The sequence below is a fragment of the Mugil cephalus genome, chromosome 1 (genome assembly GCF_022458985.1).
Source record: "Mugil cephalus isolate CIBA_MC_2020 chromosome 1, CIBA_Mcephalus_1.1, whole genome shotgun sequence".
NCBI classification, from domain to species: domain Eukaryota; kingdom Metazoa; phylum Chordata; class Actinopteri; order Mugiliformes; family Mugilidae; genus Mugil; species Mugil cephalus.
Genome location: NC_061770.1, coordinates 7,349,301 through 7,367,576, shown reverse-complemented (window position 1 = coordinate 7,367,576; position 18,276 = coordinate 7,349,301). Strand labels below are relative to the sequence as shown.

General features: G+C 42.3%; 1 protein-coding gene across 9 annotated transcripts in view; it reads right to left on the bottom strand.

The window, feature by feature from the left end:
• Positions 1–18,276, bottom strand: part of hspg2 (heparan sulfate proteoglycan 2) — an 84,535-nt gene that overhangs the window by 22,464 nt on the left and 43,795 nt on the right. For 6 of the 9 annotated variants that reach the window (XM_047568843.1, XM_047568382.1, XM_047568617.1 and 3 more), the window contains exons 22-48: positions 18,023–18,163; positions 17,656–17,820; positions 17,173–17,352; positions 16,965–17,083; positions 16,742–16,853; positions 15,741–15,854; positions 15,426–15,553; positions 15,229–15,315; positions 9,946–10,013; positions 9,765–9,829; positions 9,519–9,659; positions 8,670–8,861; positions 8,273–8,311; positions 6,332–6,625; positions 6,175–6,225; positions 5,443–5,526; positions 4,832–4,924; positions 4,661–4,753; positions 4,303–4,533; positions 4,093–4,206; positions 3,886–4,013; positions 3,246–3,332; positions 3,069–3,127; positions 2,545–2,709; positions 2,324–2,434; positions 1,907–2,007; positions 1,613–1,793 (exon numbers count right to left, since the gene is read on the bottom strand). In XM_047568843.1, the coding sequence (XP_047424799.1) occupies positions 1,613–1,793; positions 1,907–2,007; positions 2,324–2,434; positions 2,545–2,709; positions 3,069–3,127; positions 3,246–3,332; positions 3,886–4,013; positions 4,093–4,206; positions 4,303–4,533; positions 4,661–4,753; positions 4,832–4,924; positions 5,443–5,526; positions 6,175–6,225; positions 6,332–6,625; positions 8,273–8,311; positions 8,670–8,861; positions 9,519–9,659; positions 9,765–9,829; positions 9,946–10,013; positions 15,229–15,315; positions 15,426–15,553; positions 15,741–15,854; positions 16,742–16,853; positions 16,965–17,083; positions 17,173–17,352; positions 17,656–17,820; positions 18,023–18,163 (3,343 nt within the window). The remainder of the gene's footprint in view (positions 1–1,612; positions 1,794–1,906; positions 2,008–2,323; positions 2,435–2,544; positions 2,710–3,068; positions 3,128–3,245; positions 3,333–3,885; positions 4,014–4,092; positions 4,207–4,302; positions 4,534–4,660; positions 4,754–4,831; positions 4,925–5,442; positions 5,527–6,174; positions 6,226–6,331; positions 6,626–8,272; positions 8,312–8,669; positions 8,862–9,518; positions 9,660–9,764; positions 9,830–9,945; positions 10,014–15,228; positions 15,316–15,425; positions 15,554–15,740; positions 15,855–16,741; positions 16,854–16,964; positions 17,084–17,172; positions 17,353–17,655; positions 17,821–18,022; positions 18,164–18,276) is intronic. The other 3 variants (XM_047568546.1, XM_047568907.1, XM_047568951.1) reach the window with 3 other exon arrangements.

The following is an 18,276-nucleotide window of genomic DNA, read 5'->3' as shown; positions in this document are numbered from 1 at the left end:
CAAAATATCTTTTCACAGTTGAGATAAATACATTACAACTTGACGTATACATTAGATCAGTTTAATTGTAAAAAAAAAAAAAATGAATACGTGTAAAATCTTTACAGAAGCACCTTTGTATATAGATTTAAAATCATATAACCCTTGAATTAGTAAGATTAAACAATAAAAATTGCAGTCATAAAAAAAAAAACATAAAACCAAAATATGACAGTAGTTCAGTAGGATATTCTCACAAATATGTCAAACAAACAAACAAAAAATAGGTTCTTATAAAAAACTAGCCTAGGGGTAAACACATACCAAAGTTATTGCATTCACATGGCCAATTCATTTTGATCATTTTTTTTTTTTAACCACAAACAAAAGAAATTCTAACATTTCTATTATATCCGATTTCATGGAAACATTTTAGGGTAACATATTTCAGTCAGTTAAAAGATAAAATGTGCCAAAAACACTGAGAGTGTAAATTAAAAAAATGTACAATTGCAAATGATTATTAACAAATTTCAGATACTCTTTTTTTGTGTGTGTTTCAGAGCTGAAATATTTTACTAAATAAATCTGACATGTAAAGTCACGAACAGGATCGACAATTACCGTCGCCAAAGGAACGAGGGATTGATATTGCAGCAGTATCAGCATCAGATTGGCTACTTATGGGTTTAACCAGCTGCACGACTAATAGCACCATTTTGCTCATCGACATTCAACATCAGGATGAGGAAAGTAACACAGCTGGCAGTGATTTTGGAAAAGGAATACTCTAGGGAGTGGAATACAAAACATAAAATCCTAGCAGTAGTGCGTCTTCTTACTTTCCCGCTTTTATTGTAGATGCACTGAAGTCCTCCTTGAGTGATGTTTGGTCCCTAAGCGCGCACGGTGGCATCTCCATTCCCCCTCACCATTTTACACTACAGCTCAGGCAAGGGGAATCCCCAGGAGCCCAAACGTTAAAGCCACAAACCAGAATCCAGCACCCTGCTAGCAAAACGTTCGGCAGCACCAGTGAGAAGATCTAACAGTGATCGAGAAGCAACCAAACCACCACCGATTAATTGAACCCATGTGAAAAAAATTTTTAAAATAACAAGTAGTATAAAAATCTGCAGTAGCTTCAGTAGAGTGTTGGCGGAAAGCATTACCCGCAAATTACAGGTCCAGAAGAAGAACGCTAATTTGGAACTTGAGTGCCCATTAGTTAAATCCTACCCCATAACGCTTTGCATTTGTAACAAAACCCACAAGCTGTATTTCTTCATATAAAGCTCAGAAAACTCCATTTATCAGACATACAAGACAGTACATTAAAAAAAGCAGTAAGATGAGCTTGATTGGCAGTATGATAATTAGACATGGCATGTATGTGTGGTATTTAAGCGTACAGGGCGAAAGCACTGGGAGTTAGAACTGCAAGCTTTTTATGCTGTTAACGCAGAGCTGAGTTTACACACCACACAATGAGAAACGCAGTAAAACAGAGAAGCATGCACCATTCCAAGCTGAAGAGGGAGGGGAGGGTTTGAGGTGAGAAACTACAGGAGCCAGAGCTGGTGGGGTAGCAGGGGGTGATGGGTAACGGAACGCCGTGCCAATAATCACGAACCTGGCACGTAGAGTATGGCACTGCCTTCGTCCATGGCAAACATGTTGGAACCTGTGCAAATGTAGACGCCTGCGTCCTCCGGCTGGACGTTCTGAATTGTCAGGATGCCGTTGAAGTCCATGGCCCGGTTGGGGAGTTTCCCGTTACCTCTCCGGGTCCACACCAGGGTGTAAGCTGGTGACTGTGGAAGGGTGGGCATATAAACAAATCAGGAAAGGTGCGCAATCTCATCTGCAATGCAGCGTTAGACATGTCACAATAACGAAGTAATTATAAAGAATCTGCTCGTGTTACCTTGCTCTTTGCAGTGCAGATGAAGTTGACGGTCGAGCCGACTCTGACAGTTTGGGCTTTGGGCTCCTCCACTGTAACCTCAATGGGTTTGGATGGCACAGCTGGTAAAAAGCGGAGACCGGTTACACTTAATGTTCAAACAAAATGTAAACTCTATTTGATCAATTTTCACCTGTGACACAAAGAAGTATTTTAAATTCCCCACAAAGGCTGAAATGAGAGTTTTGCATATCTTGTTCCAACACCTTCAGAGATCCAGATAACCAAGAATTCAGCTCACTGTGGTTAGCGAAATTGAAGTTTTATATAATCTGTGTTTAAGTAAACCCAGATGGAAACACCACTGGTATCTAATACGTTTCCTTAGACATGAGGAAGCATCCTTTCTGCTGATGTGACAGCCAATCTCATACACACTTGTGACAACAATTTCCGCTCGGCTCTTGTTGGTGCTGCGCTGGTCTCGGCAGGTACAAACGTAGATACCGGCATCACTCGGCTGGACGCTGGGGATATACAGTTCTGCCCCTGCACACACAGACGAGAAACAGGTGCTGTCACGCACGCAACTGCATGACATCTTCAGGAAATGATCAGGCCCATTCATCTCAGAGCCGTGATGTGGTTGAACGGCGTACCTTGTCTACGTCTGTCAGCAGAAGCGGAGATGGGTCGTCCGTCCTCTCTGGACCAGTAGAAGTAGTGTGGAGGGGCTCCAGACACTTGGCACCGCAGGGTGACGGGGCCGCCCGGTGACGCTTGGACCTTCTCTGGATAAACCTTCACCACAAGGGAAGCGGCAACTGCAAAATGTAGATATCATAACAAACTGAATTCACTCTAAGAAAATACATATGTGTATATATCTATATAAGTTGATGTTTTATAGTGTGTTTGACTGTTTCTTTCTTCTTTCTTCTATTGCAAAGACTTACTGTAGTTCACGTTGATTGTTAAATCAAGACCATGTCAAGGTTATTTTAAATGAAGTGTTTCTGCTATAAGTTCTCATTGTGTATGCATCTAATAAGACTGTTGTCATGTTGCAGCACCCTGTGTGCTGCATTCAACTTTAAGCCAAACATATTTAGAAGGGAATTTAGGGTTAAATGGAAACATAGCACAAACATTTTCTAACATGAGCACTCTTCACACAGCCTACCATCATTTGGGCGGCACTTCTGTCTCTCCTGTGGGTTGCCAAAATATCCAGGAGCACAGCTGATGGAGGTAAATGCAGACATATTTATTTCAGGTCATGGCAATTTAGGGAAAAACTTCAGTTTGTCCCCTTGAGACAGTAGGAGGGGTTTATCAAAAGAAACAGCAGTTATTTTACCGTTCACAGTACTGGCCAGTGTAGCCAGGCTCACAGGCAGTACACTGGTAGCCTCCATTTCCAAGGCTCTCACAGGTAGGGGAGAACCTGTTATGTGAGTTACACACAAAGTTAAAGCTCAAGCATAATGTTAAAAAAACAACAAAAACTCATCTCTTATCAGCTGTTATCAATCAGCTGACATATATCTATTGCCGTGAATAGTGTGTTCAAAATGTATTTTGAAATCGATTCCTCATATTTTAAGGCACAACTTTAAATAAAGCTAGGGAACAGAACAGAAACCAAAAAGCGTCACACCCAGGAACCGGAGTTGATTTGCAGCAGTGACAAATTCTCCTATTTTACCAACAGATTGCTTCACTATTGTCAATATGATCAAACTTTATAAGCACTGAACAGCAGAAATCCTGATTTGTTAAAGTGAATTATGTGGGGATGTAAAATAAGATCATTTCACCGGACGCACAGATTAACGTCTGCCATTAGCTGGCAGAAAACAGGTTAATGAGACTCCAGAACTTTAACTCTAATTTACAAGACAGAAGACGTCTTCTGTAAACAAGTGCTGGACACAGAGTAGTCTTGAGCTATAAAAGGAGGTGGAATATGAGATCTCTGAATCTGTGCCAGCACTTACTGGTTGTCTGGGTCAGTGTGAGGGCAGGCGCATGGCTGACAGTCCTCTGGAGTGCCGACGGTGGCGTCGCCAAAGAATCCAGGCGCACACTGCTCACAGAGTTCACCCTGTGTGTTGTGCAGGCAGCTCTGGGATAAGAAGACGCATGTCTTGTTAAAATATCTGCCCCTTTTATGAGAAAGAGCGCAACACACTGATCCAGCGTACCGTGCAGATGCCAGTCTCAGGGTGGCAGGAGTCAGAGTGGCCGTTGCACTCACAGAGCTCACAGTGACCCAGATATAAACCTCCTCCAGTGCGGGTGTATCCAAATGCACAGTCCTGAAATTACATCAAGCGATTTAATACAATTATCCTGTGTTGCTTCCAGCCAGGATCAATAACTGCAAACATTCAACATCGACGATGAGTGATGACCTGGCAGGAGAGCCCCTGGTATCCTGGTGGGCAGCGGCACTGCTCAACCTCGAGGGCCTGTGCCAGGCCGCTGTAATTGGGCACAGCGACTTCCATGCTGATGTCAGAGATGCTGGAGGAGCGCATCTCAGTGGAGTAGGATGCCCGAATGAGGATGTCATCAAGATCAGCTAGAACCATCATTAGGTGCTCTCGGGTGGCTGGCATGCCATCAGGTCGACGCCAGTTTTCCTATGAAAAAAAAACAACAAAAAAAACAGCTTTAGTTAAGAACATGTTATTGCTGCTATTTTTTTGGAAATGCATCATTTTGATTGTCCTGGTTTATGGACACTATGTGCCGCTACGAATCACTCACCTCCCTGAAGACAATCTCAAACTGATTAGTCTCTCTGCCGCCCTGCTGTCTCCTCTGCCAAGGCTGACGAGCTACCAAGGTGATGTCATTGCCCTGCAAGAACAACAGTGGTTAATGGTGGTTGGTTAAGAACGTGGCCACGGTACAAAATCAGCACAAGGGCATACTCACAATAATCTGGACATCGGCATCTGCCAGTTCTGTTCCTCTCGGGCCAGCCACGTAGGAAATGGTGTATTTAAGTTTACCTCCGTAACAACCCACCTGAAGCAAAGATTTAACAGTACAGTCATATGAACAACCAAAGAACCAAAGAACATCTATCAAACATTAATGCTAAATTTTAGTAGGGTGAATCTAAAAAAAATGTTTTTTTCTTCTCAGATTAAACAGTTACTAGAGCTATCAGGATGCTGAGACACGACATTAGCAGGGAGCTTTTTATAATGTCTTCACCAAAGAAAACAAAAGAAAAACGCAGACCAGGTGCATTATGGGAACTCTAGTGCCAAACTGGGTGTTCTCTTACAGATCTGTTTCTTCTTTAGATGTGGAACTATACACAAACTCTTTGATGACATGAAAGACAGACAAAACAGTGGAAAGGGATGTTCGTAGCACATATATCAAGGCCCAAAGAAGGCACTTGGAGGGTGGTCCGAGATAACCTTCAGAGGACAGGATGTGTGGACGGGTGAGGGACTGGAAAGTGGGGCGTTTAGGGGAAGTGGGAAGACTAGAGGGTTGACCGGGAGTTAGGTTGTGACACCACCCACAATTACCTTATCCCCCGTGAACTGCCCTGGGAGCTGCCAGTAGAGCAGATCATCCTGGTGCAAGCTGAAACCTTTGTAGACCAGAGCGTACTGAGAGGCAAAGGGAGGAAGGAGACGCATAAGAGAATAAGACAGAGACAGAGAGAGAGGAGCGGCGAGGCCAAATCATGAGCAGGCAGACAAGCAGAACACGAGCAGGCAAGCAAGGAGAAGAGTAAGAATGACGTGAGGCTTGGAAACATGTTTGACATACAGTTAATCTCATTAAAGTACATGTTGTCTAGGAGGCGTGCTATTAAAGACTCCTGTCGTTTGCTATCATTAGATTAGAACAGCACAGCAGTCACCATGTGTCTTGTGTGACAACTAAAACAGCTACTTCTATTGTCAATGATGTGAAAATGACAGCTTAAGACGTGCTGCAGTTAGAGGCGGTTTTAAACCAGTCAACAGCATAATGACAGGTCATTGTAAAACCAATGTGGAATTACAGCGCACACTGTGACAGCAATGAGTGGGGGGCTATTTGCTTAACAATTGAAAATACCACGCAGTAGATTAATGGACTTGTGCGTTATCCATTTGCTCACCAGCCTAAATGTATCCTGCATTACGTTAGTTCAGTATGCTGGTGTTGCTACAATTTGCCAAACTAAATATTAACAAAGTAAAAGCAAATGGTTATTAATTAACTGTTAAACTTGAGCATCAAAGTCACTCAGGCTTGCCGCTGTCTACCTTGCTGCTGCCCCCAGAAGCACCAGCACTGTTGGTCACTGTGTTCTTGCTCTGTTTATCCACAGCAGAATAAGAAGTCACCGATATGAACAAAAACAAGACAAGACTTAAACAACACATTACACCTCTCGCAATCTCTGACAGAGAAAGAGTATACCTGCAGGTGAGGAGCATGGCCAGGGGAGTAGGGATGGGGCCGGGTTGGTCTAACTGACAAGGAGGTATCAGATGAAACAGAAGGGGGGCTCAGGTGACGCAAAGCCCAGCGAGAAGAAGAGGAGGAAGAGGAGGAAGTTGGGACCCGCGAAGAAGATGAAGAAGAAAAAGAAGAAGAAGAGGAGGAATGGGAAGAGGATTTGGAGGAGGAAAAGAATGGATGGGAACCAGCTCGTCCATTGGAGAAATTAGAGAAGAGTGCCCAGACCTCATCATCCAGCTGTTTGACATCACCCTGAGGAAGCGGGAAGCAGGGTACCGGAGATACAGAGGACACGTAACCATGGGAACAGCTCTTTTACTACGGAACAGTGCACCACTCTATGACGGTGGACATGCTTTGCCTTATGAGTCAGTAATGCTTGGAGATGCAGACCACTCAAGGTTATTCTGTAACAATAAATTACAGTCAGAGAACAACTGTTTTCATTCCAACATTGGGTTCTCACCAACAAATCACATAATAACTTCTGGCACTTCAAACATTTTCGGATGGACACATGCAAATATGCATGCAGACAGGGAGGATCAACGCACCACAGCTTAAGAAAAAATGTGCGAATAGATAAAACACAAGCAAGTTAAGAAAACCTCTTTATCGGCTTGTCAAGAGGAACACGCTGCAAATACTCACAACAACAAGAGATACAGAAATGCAATTCCCGTATTACAGACGAAAACAGAAATATTTCCAAAAAACTCAAAAAATGATGGGATGGCTGGGAGTTGTGAATATTTTCTACTCTTCTGTGGCGTTGTTTTTTTATTTTTTATTTTAGCATTATGATTCACGGTTCCTTTCATGCCTTTTGTTTATTCAATTCAAATAATCTGACAAATTGATCAATTAATTTGCAGATCGGCTGCATTAACAATATATATTTTTATTTATTTAAAAAATGAATTACTTTTTGGAAAAATGTATGTTGCCATCTGTGCTACTCGCATTGCATTTCTGAATTTGCTGTTGTTGTCAGTACTTGCCGGTGTTGTGAATATTTGCATTTCGTTTCTTTATTGTTTCTGGTTGTTTTCTGGTTGTTTTAAGCTTTTTCGACGCATGTGTTATAAAACTGGTAAAGGCGTTTTCTTGATTCGCTTGTGTTTTGTCTATTTGCACACATTTTCTGTAGATGCAGTGTCTTGAGCTCTCTCAGCCACCGTACATATCCGACAGTAAGCTCCTGTTCAGTGACACTCGCTTAAACTGAGGTGATCCTTCATGCTGCTACATCTATGAACCGGGGGAATTTTACTTCCAAAGACAGACACAAACTGTCACCGTGTTAGCATACAGTGGCAAAAATACTGTGCATCAATGATTCTAGTTAGTCCTATGAGCGTTATCTTTACTACAGTGCAGGTCATACCAAGTACCTGGCTAGCTCTTTTGGACTTGTAGGAGCCTTTATGTTCAGAGGCCATTAGGTTCCAAATGGAAGCATCCCTCCTTAGCTGCTCCTCTGGTAAATGTGAGTCACTCTATTGATGTGGATAAAACAGGCTCTTTGATCAAAGTCCTTACCACTGAGCTGATGGTATTAAGTGTTATGGCAATGTTATCTGAGCAACGTTAAACTTATGAATCTCTTTAATGGCCCATTAAAGATCAATCCATTTGCATGTCTCGTGTGATGTCAAGCTGAAAGAAATATGCACTGCGATGTAAGAGATCAGATCTGAGAGAAACTTCGTGGTCAACTTCAGCTTCAAGCTGCATACACAGCCATAAAAAATCCCCATGCTTCTAACATATAATTCAGTAATGAAATGATTCCAGCAATTGAACACAACACACCATATATGCAGGTACTTGAAAACATGCCAGACACCACTGTACTTCAAACAAACCAGGCTGAGTCACAACATGACAACCACTGACCTGCTCTGCTCTTTTCATACGAGCAAAGAAAGGGTCTTTCTATTTAGAGCAGAGATGGGGACAAAGACAAAAACAAATGGAAGGCTACATTATGGGATTGAACTCCGGGACCATCAGATATATAGAAATTATTTCACCCTTTAAACACACTTAAAGAAGAACCCAGAATTGAAATGCAAAGAAGAAGAACTTGACTGAAAGGGCAATTTGCGCAGGTTTGCATGAGATGAGGGACTTGTAGTAATATGAGGTAAGAAAAAGCAGCAACATAGAGAGAGAAGAAAGGGAATAACAGTGGTCTACAAGTTTCTGATGTTGCTGCTTACATACAGCACCGAAGGTTTCTCGTTGTTGCGTTGGCTTGCTTCCACACATCTAGCTACTTTTTGATACTGACCTTGTCTCCCTGGTAAACTCCTGGAAGCTGCCAGTAGTGAGGCTCCTGTCCCAGGTAGTCAAAGTTGCTGTAAGACAGCTGCGTGCCTTCAGTGGAAATTTCCACAGAGAAACCAGTGGAAATGCGACTGGTTCGCTGACGGTTCACCAGAGCGAATCCCTGAAAGTTCCCTGGAGAAAAGACTGAAGACACCTGTGGAACAAATAATCAAGTAAATGATGCTGGAAGCCATAAAAACTGACAATGAATGATGACTTAATAGGGTACATGAAAGGACTATAGGAAACAGGTGTGGGATGCTGGTGCTGTCATTAGCACCTACTCATTAGAGTAAAGAGTGACATAAGGATCAGTATTTCCTGAAACTTTACCAAATGACCTATACTGAATCAAAAGTACAGAGGACCACGGCCCCAACACCACCATGCTGTTTGTTTCAATAATTTTCCCCGTGTAAGGCTAACTTCTAAAGTCTATATAGATTTCCCATTTCCCACCTGTTTACCCTGGGGAAGTTCTTAGAAACAAGAAGAGAGATGTTTCTCTTGCAGTCAGTTACTGCTTACATGTGTAGATATCATCCAATCTTTGTTCAACAACAACTGTCAGATCTCACTGGCTCAGATCCACTTAAACTGGTGTGATGTAGGTGAGTTTCTTGAGAGCACACATATTTTCCCTCAAAAAAGTGTAACTCACTTGCTGATATTATCATAGCTAGTACACTGCTGCTTTATCCAGTTCAAACAGAGATGCAGTCTGTTCAGCAATTTAAATGAGCTGTTTTTAAAGTATGAAACATTGCGCTGTTCTTGTATCATTCCATCGTGTACCATTTAAAGCCCTTACCAGGTCTCTATAGTAAGAAGAGCTGGAGCACTGCTGAGTGACACCCATACAGAAACAGGACAGACAGCCATCCTTGTTTGCTTGGCTGAGATAGAAGGTTCCAGGCTTACAGGTGGAGCAAGACGGGCCTTGAACGTTCATCTGTAACATGGCATCACAAGGATGAGACACAAAAAATCAGTCCATGCTAGGGCATCGAGAAGGTGCAAACAACCGGGGAGTTAAACCAAGTCTTAATTCTGTCACCTTGCACTGGCACACACCACCGTTGCAACCTTCATGTCCTCTCTGGTCACAATTAACACAGTTCCCTGTAAGAAGCGGCAGAGCGGAAGGTCACAAAATGTGCCGCCTTTCCTTGGGCAAAGAATAAGCAAGAAGATGGAAAAGTTTTAGTCCTTTTCCAGAATCAAAAAGAATAATTTACCATTGACTTCATTGCCAAGAATGCATCCCTGTCCAGATAACGGGTTGCCAATGTATCCTGCAGCACATCTGAAATGAAAACAGACAATGTGTTAAGTCAAGCAGGATACTAGTTTTGACCCAAAGAACAATGAGGTAGGAAGTTGGGAAATCTGCAAGAAGTGACACATTTGATGAACTGTGACATTTATGGAGTCTTCTCAGCCCAAAGGAGAACTTCAAACAAAGGACTGAGTGATTCAGACTACCAACATACAAATTACTTCCATCCAGTACGTAAAAGATCTACACTGAACAACAGTTTTCTTTCCATATGAACTAACACTGACCTATCACAGACATCCAGCTCTTTACTGTATACTAAGAATATTTCCAGGGGGAGAAAAAACAGAGAAGGAAACAACGCTTGCACTGGAGATGGTATAAGCATAGGTGATGAAAGAACATTCAACATGACTCACATGTTGATTCCATCTCTCATTTGAGGGTTGTTCTGGCAAAACTGAGAAAACTAGTTTTCTTAGTCACAGAAACGCAAGAATTTACAAAAAATCTGAAAAACCTACAAACTTTTATGAATACAGAATTGATGTAAAGCAAGTGCACAATAAGCATGGGAGATAGGGAGAGCCACAAAAACGAGGCTAAAGAGGAAAAAAAAAATCATAGTTCTGAAACATAGCAAAGTCATGCACCATCAACCCAGTAAAACAACACTAGTGCCACCAGATGAAAACGCTAATCCAACCATAGTTCCGTGCAGATTTCCCTGAGAGCAACTGCTGTCAGTCTTACCTCACCTGTCCTCTGGCAGGTCCACAGGTCCAACAAAGAGGACTTCCATGTACTGAACTTGCTTTGGGAAATACTATTCAAAATACGTCCTGAGGCATACAGAGGTTTCTAATGTGTGGTCATTCTGGACAGTGTTGTTTTACAGATACAACAGTTAAGATAATTCATACTGAGTAAACTGTTCCCTGCAATTAAATGCAGTACATCAAAAATAATACGGTCACTTGAAAATAATAAAAATATTATAACAAAGTAAAGGAAAAGCTCATAATTAGCATAACACAACAAGAAGTGTAATGTTACATGACATCAAAAATACACAAACAAATGACTAACAATTTGAACTCATATTTCTTCTTAAACTAATCTAGATGTTATCTTACAAAGAGGACCTGTTTACTCCAAACATTTCTGCTGATGATGCTGAACCACACTAGTTGAAATCTTGGGTAGTCAGTCTGTTGATGTGTCCAAAGTTACAACTTCTTGCAATCCATTCATGTCCTTCCTTCTAATGAAAGCAATGAGCAAAAATGTGAACAGCTACAAGAGCAATATCCACATTTATGGTACCATTACCATGGTGCTCAGAGGATGATCCCATTATACTGTGGTCACTCCATGAGTTTTCTGGTGGAAATAATCTTTTCGTGAATCATTGACTTAATATTAAAGTGAAGTAACTGTGTGTAATTAAGGTTTTAAAATGTACGTTTTATGATAAAGCCCTGACCATCAGTCTACAGCCACCTTCAGTAAAATGTAAACCAATCACTAATATAACTGACACAACACTATTTGCTGAGCCCACCCATGCTTTTTCCATGAAAAACAACACCAAGAATCTACACAATGCTAGGACTCTGGTGGTGTCAGTTGAAAAGTCAGGTTACCTTAGGTAACTAACTATTTCTACCAAATGTCATGACAGTCTATGCAGAAATATTGGAATAATGTCATGATTTGGGGGTGTTTGAGAAAAGGTCAGGGTAGGGTACCACCAAAATCAATAGGCTTCATCCCCCAGGCACCATGAACATTTACAAAAAAATTTGCGATGGTACGTCCAGCATCATTTCAGTCTGGATCAAAGCAGTGGATAACGCTATACGGGGGACCGTGCAACAGCAGCAGTAAAAAATAAAGAACCTGTTAAAATTGCATGCACAACAAAATAAGTTTTTCTTTGATGCTTGTGATTAACATTGCAGCACACTGCATATATTGCTAGTCTTGGTTCTTTAAACATGTATTCACAAAACAATCCAAAAAAGCACACAGACACAACGTAAACATTAACTTAACACCAGTGTCCCAAGAAAACCATGCATCTTAACAACAACAACAACAACAACAGCAACAAACCACGAAACAAATCATTCAGGACAAATTATTTGTACATTGGAGCTACAAAGTGATTCAGTCCTGAAATCCCAAGGTGACATGGAGGTGTAAGGTTTTACTAGAACACCCCCTAACATACTGTCTTATTTTAACCACAAACTGAAGACATATCCATGATTTGCTAGCTAGCATTTGGGAGTTAAATTTGAGGTAGTCTTGGAACAAAATGGACAAATATATACATATGAAAAGTTGTAATGGTAAGCTGTCTCTTCATTGTTAAATTGTGCAACAGTTCTGACAATATTCCTGTCAGATAATATACCATTAAAGCCAGAGTATCAAAATACACTTCAGCATGATATTGACCATCTGGAAATTTCCTCTCAACATACACAGTAAAATCAGTCCCTTCACATTAAGTTCCACTGGTGTGGTTGTAGTAACAGTCATTAATACTTTAAGAGAAGTTGTATCAGAGACTAAAATCTTAACAGTGGAATAAAATGCTAACATTATTCCTTAGTTATCTGGGATTATTTTGATGGGAATGGCCAGCCTTCCCAAGACAACATGAAGAGCACCGTCCTGATTCTTCTTCTGTTTCGCAGATGCATAATCTCCTTTTAAGAGCCTTAGCAGGTCCAAAGCCCCAGAGTGAGAGTCAGTTTTCTTTTTATGCTGTGTTTTCTTTGTTGTTTTCTTCAAAGTAGTCACCTTTCTAGAAGAAACTGATGTTTTTTTCACTGTTGTGGTAGACTTCTTCTTTGAAGTGGCATCTTTGATTTTAGCAGGAGTTGTCCTTCTCACTATTGTTTTAGACCTCTTGGCAGTGCTAGTCGTAGTGGGCTTTGTGGTTGTGACTGTGTCCTTTACAGAATTTTTTGTTTTGTAAGAGTTACGTTTGGTATTTTCCTCTTTTCGGTTGGAGCTCTCCCTCTGTGTCTTTGACGGTTTCTTTGATTTGCCTTCTGAGGACTTCACACCCTCCTGAATCTTCTTGGGCACAGGTGCATCTGATCTGAAGGACTTGTTATGCACATTGCTTTCGATACGTAATGCAGGCTTCTTTTTATTGGCCTGGTTGAGTTGTTTATGCAGCTGAGAGGTCCTAGCAGGCTTTGATTTGAGAGACGGTGGCTCCAGTTGAAACTTAGTGATTGTTGTCTCTTCTTTGACTTTCTTTGGTTTTGTTTGCTTTGGCTGTGGAACATGTTTAGCTTTCACAGTAGACCGCCTACCTTCTGGCCTTTTTGTTTGAGCCTTCGCTGCAGCTTGAGATGCAGACTTTGAAATAGTCCTGGGTTTACTCAAGGTGGTCTTCAACTTAAACGCTGATCTTGTCGAGACCTGACTTTTGGACGGTCTAGTGACTGATTGGAGCTTTGTAGTGCTATTCAACACTGGCTTAGTAGTAGCTCCTGATTTTAATTTTTTGGCTCTCTGAGGAGCAGAGGTGGTTTTGTTCAGGAGTAGACTTGGGGTAGGTATACTTTTGGGCACTGTGGCTCTACTAGTGAGTGGTGCGTCAGTAGTTATAATTCTGAGCACAGACTGAGGTGTTGAGTACATAGGGATTGCAAGGACTGTGGCGAGTGATGGCCCAACCCTCTTTTCTTGAGGTGAACGAGAGACATGTCTTACACGTTTCATCTTGTTCATTTCCTGAGCCAATGCCGTGAAGCCATCAATTAGGATCTCCAGTCGTCCCTCCAGCCTGCTCAGGCGGGACTCCATGTCTGTGTAGCTCTTCTCCAGCTCAGTAACTTTCTTGTTCTTCTCTCCTGTCGACTGAATAGTGATAAGCTCCTTCAGCTGGGAGCTAAGAATACTCTGCTGGTCCTCCATCATATGAAGGCTCTCCTTCATATCAAGCGTGTTGCCTTCTAGCATGCTCAAGCGCTGGTTAAAGGTGTTTAAGTGAACCCTGAGCAGGTGCTGGAAGCTGGAGTGTCTGCTTTCTGGACTGGCCGTGAAACGTGGTGGGAATCTGGACACTGATCTGTTCGGTGTAATGGTGACAATGTCTACCCCAACTGCTTTAGAGGACTGGGTGGTGTGATCATGAGAAGCAGTAGACAGTAAGGCCCTAGTAGGAATCAAAGTTGTTCCAATTGTTGTGTCATCACCATCAGTGTCATCTCCACTGCCGTGTTGTAGTATCTGTTTCTCCCAGCTGAAATTGAACACTGCTTGAGCTCCACATCTTATAGGGAGGAAGCCCTCAGGGAGCTTCTCCGGGAAAAGGTCCCCACAACTGTCAGCAGATGGCTTCTCTTCTCTTAATATCAAAACAGCAAAATCAGGTATATTGCAGGCACAGACGTCATATCATATTAAAATGACTTACAACTTGAGGCTCATACCCAAATCACCTAGTCATCTTTGCCGTCAGAGTGGCAAAGATTCATCAGCCAGACAGGAGTCTTCATAAATGCCTCATCTACATTTATGACCCAGCAAACATTTGGTCTGTGCACATATAGAAAATAAACCAACACCTCAAAATTTCACTACCAGCAAAGCATGGAGCTGAAGCAGAGAGCAACTTTTAAAAAAGGCTTTTTGGTTGGGGGGTAAAGCAAAGGACAGAAGAAAGCAAAAGTGACACATGAAAACAAACTAAAGGTTTCGTCCAGACATACATGTATTTCTCCCTTGGCAAATGTCTTTTCCACAAACAACAACATCTGAGTGATGAAGATGACATTCTTAATACCACCAACGACCCCTGATCCAAAAACACACACACACATTATTCTGCCACAGCAGAAATAACATTTCACTGCGCTTATCAATAAATACAAAAGGACATTACTATCCACCAGCAGATCACGGGGAAAAAAATGTAAAACAATATATAATATTGACAGGCACATTAGAGATTGGGTTGAGTTGAACTACATCTCCCATCTCTTATCTGATACCACTCAGTCACAACTGCTGTGAAAACCAAGGGGGATGCGAACCACACACATGCTTATATCCCATTCCTGTGAATGAAACCAGTGGGCACTACTGCCAGCCCCTGCTAACCTCCTGCCGGCCAGCCAGGTAACCCGAAAAAACTGAACAGTCTCCAGACAACCCTGAGATGAAGACAGAGAGGGAAAAGAAAGGCAAAAAGAGAAGGGAAGCTGTGTACCTTTCACAGCGTCTGCCAGTGTATCCAGGGGGACAGTTGTTACAGGTAGGCTGGCCATCAGAATCCAGCCTGCATGACGATGTGAATCTGTGAAAAAACAAACATCACAGTTACTTTCTTGATACAGTATTAAATTGACTAAATGACTGGTATTTAATGGTGATTAAATGAAAGTCAAATATAAGTTAGTAAATTACTGGTTATTGGAAGCAGTTCCAGGACAAGGGCAGGGCTGACAGGCCTGAGCACCACCAGTCAAAGGGTTTCCATAGTAACCAGCCTGACAGCGCTCACATCTTGGCCCCACAGTGTTATGAAGACATTGCTTTAGGTCAGGAAAGAAACACAGAGAAGAGGAGGTGAGATTGATGGAACAGTTGCAGCTCCATTAAAGTACTCGTGTTTCCACATGTTGGGGCTGCACAAAAAATCACCGCCTCATTCCACTGTAGGGATTAAAGTATTTTCGACAAATAACTGAGGGAGAGGGAAGATACTGGAACAAAACCTACCAGACACCTGCCAGTCTCTGGGTCACAGCTGCTGGCATGGCCATTACAATCACACCTTTCACAAGTGCCCAGGTAAAGGCCTGAGCCGGTCCGCGTGTAACCTTCATCACATTCCTGTAACGGCATGCAAAAACACCTCAGGTGAGAGGCAAGTGATGACAGAGTGGAATATGTCTTTGTTCCACTGCAGCCGGGAGACAGACTGCAATTATCAGAGACTCTAATGGAAAAAGTTAGAGACCATTCTTAACAAGCTTAGGCACATCAGTGATTGCCTTTCTTCCTTTCTCAGTAGAGTAGAAATTAAAGTTCTTTAATTAAACTGGAAAAGCTTTTGAACAAGACCTGAGTTACTGAGCTCAGTTGTCACAGAAATAGCAATCACCGTCGGCTAATGAAGACAGTGAGATGCATATAAAAAATGAAGCTCAACATTGTTAAGTGGGTATTAAGTCTGCTATTTGAATGTTGCTACCATTCATGTTGCTGTAAATGTCATCTCTTCAGGGTTTTGGATGGATAAAAACAAATATAACATTTGAAGTTGTCACCTTGGACTCTGAGAAATGATTTACACTGCATCCATTCAATGATTAAATCAGGGGTCTTCAATATTTTTCAGCCCAAGGACCCCAAAAACTGATGGCGAGATTAAGTAGGGACCCCCTACCTATTATATGTGTTGTATATTAAACTCAGCCTAGTGTCTAAATATACATTATTATTATTATCATTTTGCATTAAATATTAAGCTATCCTTTTACTAAAATATGTTGGATTCATGTTAATGTATATTTAAATAAATTTAAATCTGTGGAGGAAATAAAAAAAAAATATAGACAGATTGTCTCATCAACCAACGATTTTGTGACACCCCTGCAGTACCTCCACAGACCCCGTAGGAGTCGCGCACCCCCCGCTGACGACCTATGCATTGAATAATGAATGAGTAAAATGATGGTAAGATGAATAGATTACTATTTTGAAATCTGTGTACGTACCTGGCAAGATGGTCCTCTGTATCCCTGAGGGCAGGTGCACTCTTCCACCTCCACAGCACGGTCATTACCGGTTGTGTGAGGAACTGCAATGTCCATCTTGATATCTGAGATACTATTTTACACAAAAAAAAAATAAAAATAGGCATCCACTTATTAGAACTGCCTTACTTGTTGTCTTGGTTTGAGGGAATTCTATGACCTGTACACCATTCTCCCACCATACCTGGTCTCAGCCATGCTGTCTGCATAAGATGCCCTGATCATGAAGACAGTAATGTCAGCCAGGGCCATGAGAAGGTGCTCACGTGTAACCGGCTGCTTGTCAGCACGACGCCACAAAGACTATAAGGCGGAGGAAAGAGAAGCATAAGTTTCCAAACGTAGCGTAAGGAGGTTTGGGGTTAGCTAATAGATGCCCCAATGAAACACACCTCTCTGAAGGTCACTACGACAGTTTGTGGGACACGTGCGAGGGGTTTAGTCTCCAAATGGTACTCCAGGAAGATCCCATTGCCTTGGAGAACGACATCCGGCTGACCGTCAATCGTCAGCGAGCGCTGATATGGTTCAAAGCGCACTGTGTACTGAAGCTCCCCGCCATAGGCCGTCACCTGGTAGCAACATGGTGAAAAGAGAAGCTTATCTCAACAAAACTGGTTAGTGGAAAGGTATTTCACCCCTATGACAATGTAGGGGGAGTCACAAGACACCCATGTTGCGTTTGACTGTGAATTTAAGCCAACGGTTCAAAGGAGGCTGACTGTGTGGATAAGTGCAGCCTTTTTTCTTGGCAACATGTAGAGGCATGACTGAGTGGGGCAGAAAGGCAGAGAAATGGAGCTCAACTAACAGCTGACTGTTTTTTCTCTCTTCCTCAACATCAGCCTGATCTTTACATTGTTGAATCCTCTCACCTTATCTCCTTTGAAGCTCTCAGGCAAGCTCCAGTAGTAGATGTCACTTGTGAGGGGGCCGTAGAAAACTTCTGAGGCGCCCCTCTGGGAGATGCCTTCAGAGATAGTTTTAGTGTTGCCGCTGTTGGTGAGGGAGAAGAGCTGCCCGTTCACTCCTCCTTGCAACTGAAAAACACAGCCATTATGTCTGACTGAGATGTGAAATGACGCTGACGTGCACTCACTTCCGCACACTGCATGTATCTCATCATCAAGCACCTGATACAGCTGCTGATACGGTATTACCAAACAAACACAGAGTCAAATCTTGATACCAAAGCATGTTGGTTCACCCCCTCCTCTCAACGCTCATAACACAGCACCCCACCTGTTCCCTATTCCAAGTGGAGCTGGCGCACTGTTTGGTGACACCCATGCAGAAACACTGTAGACAGCCTTCGGGGTTGGCTTCGGATAGGTGGAAGAACCCAGGCTTGCACTCGTCACACACGGCGCCTGCCACGTTGTTCTGCAACATACGCATAGACGCAAACGAACACATGCACATATGTAATCCATCTGCTTGTCAAGAGCACCATTCAGATATAAAGAAAAACAGCCATGACATGTCATCCCATAAAC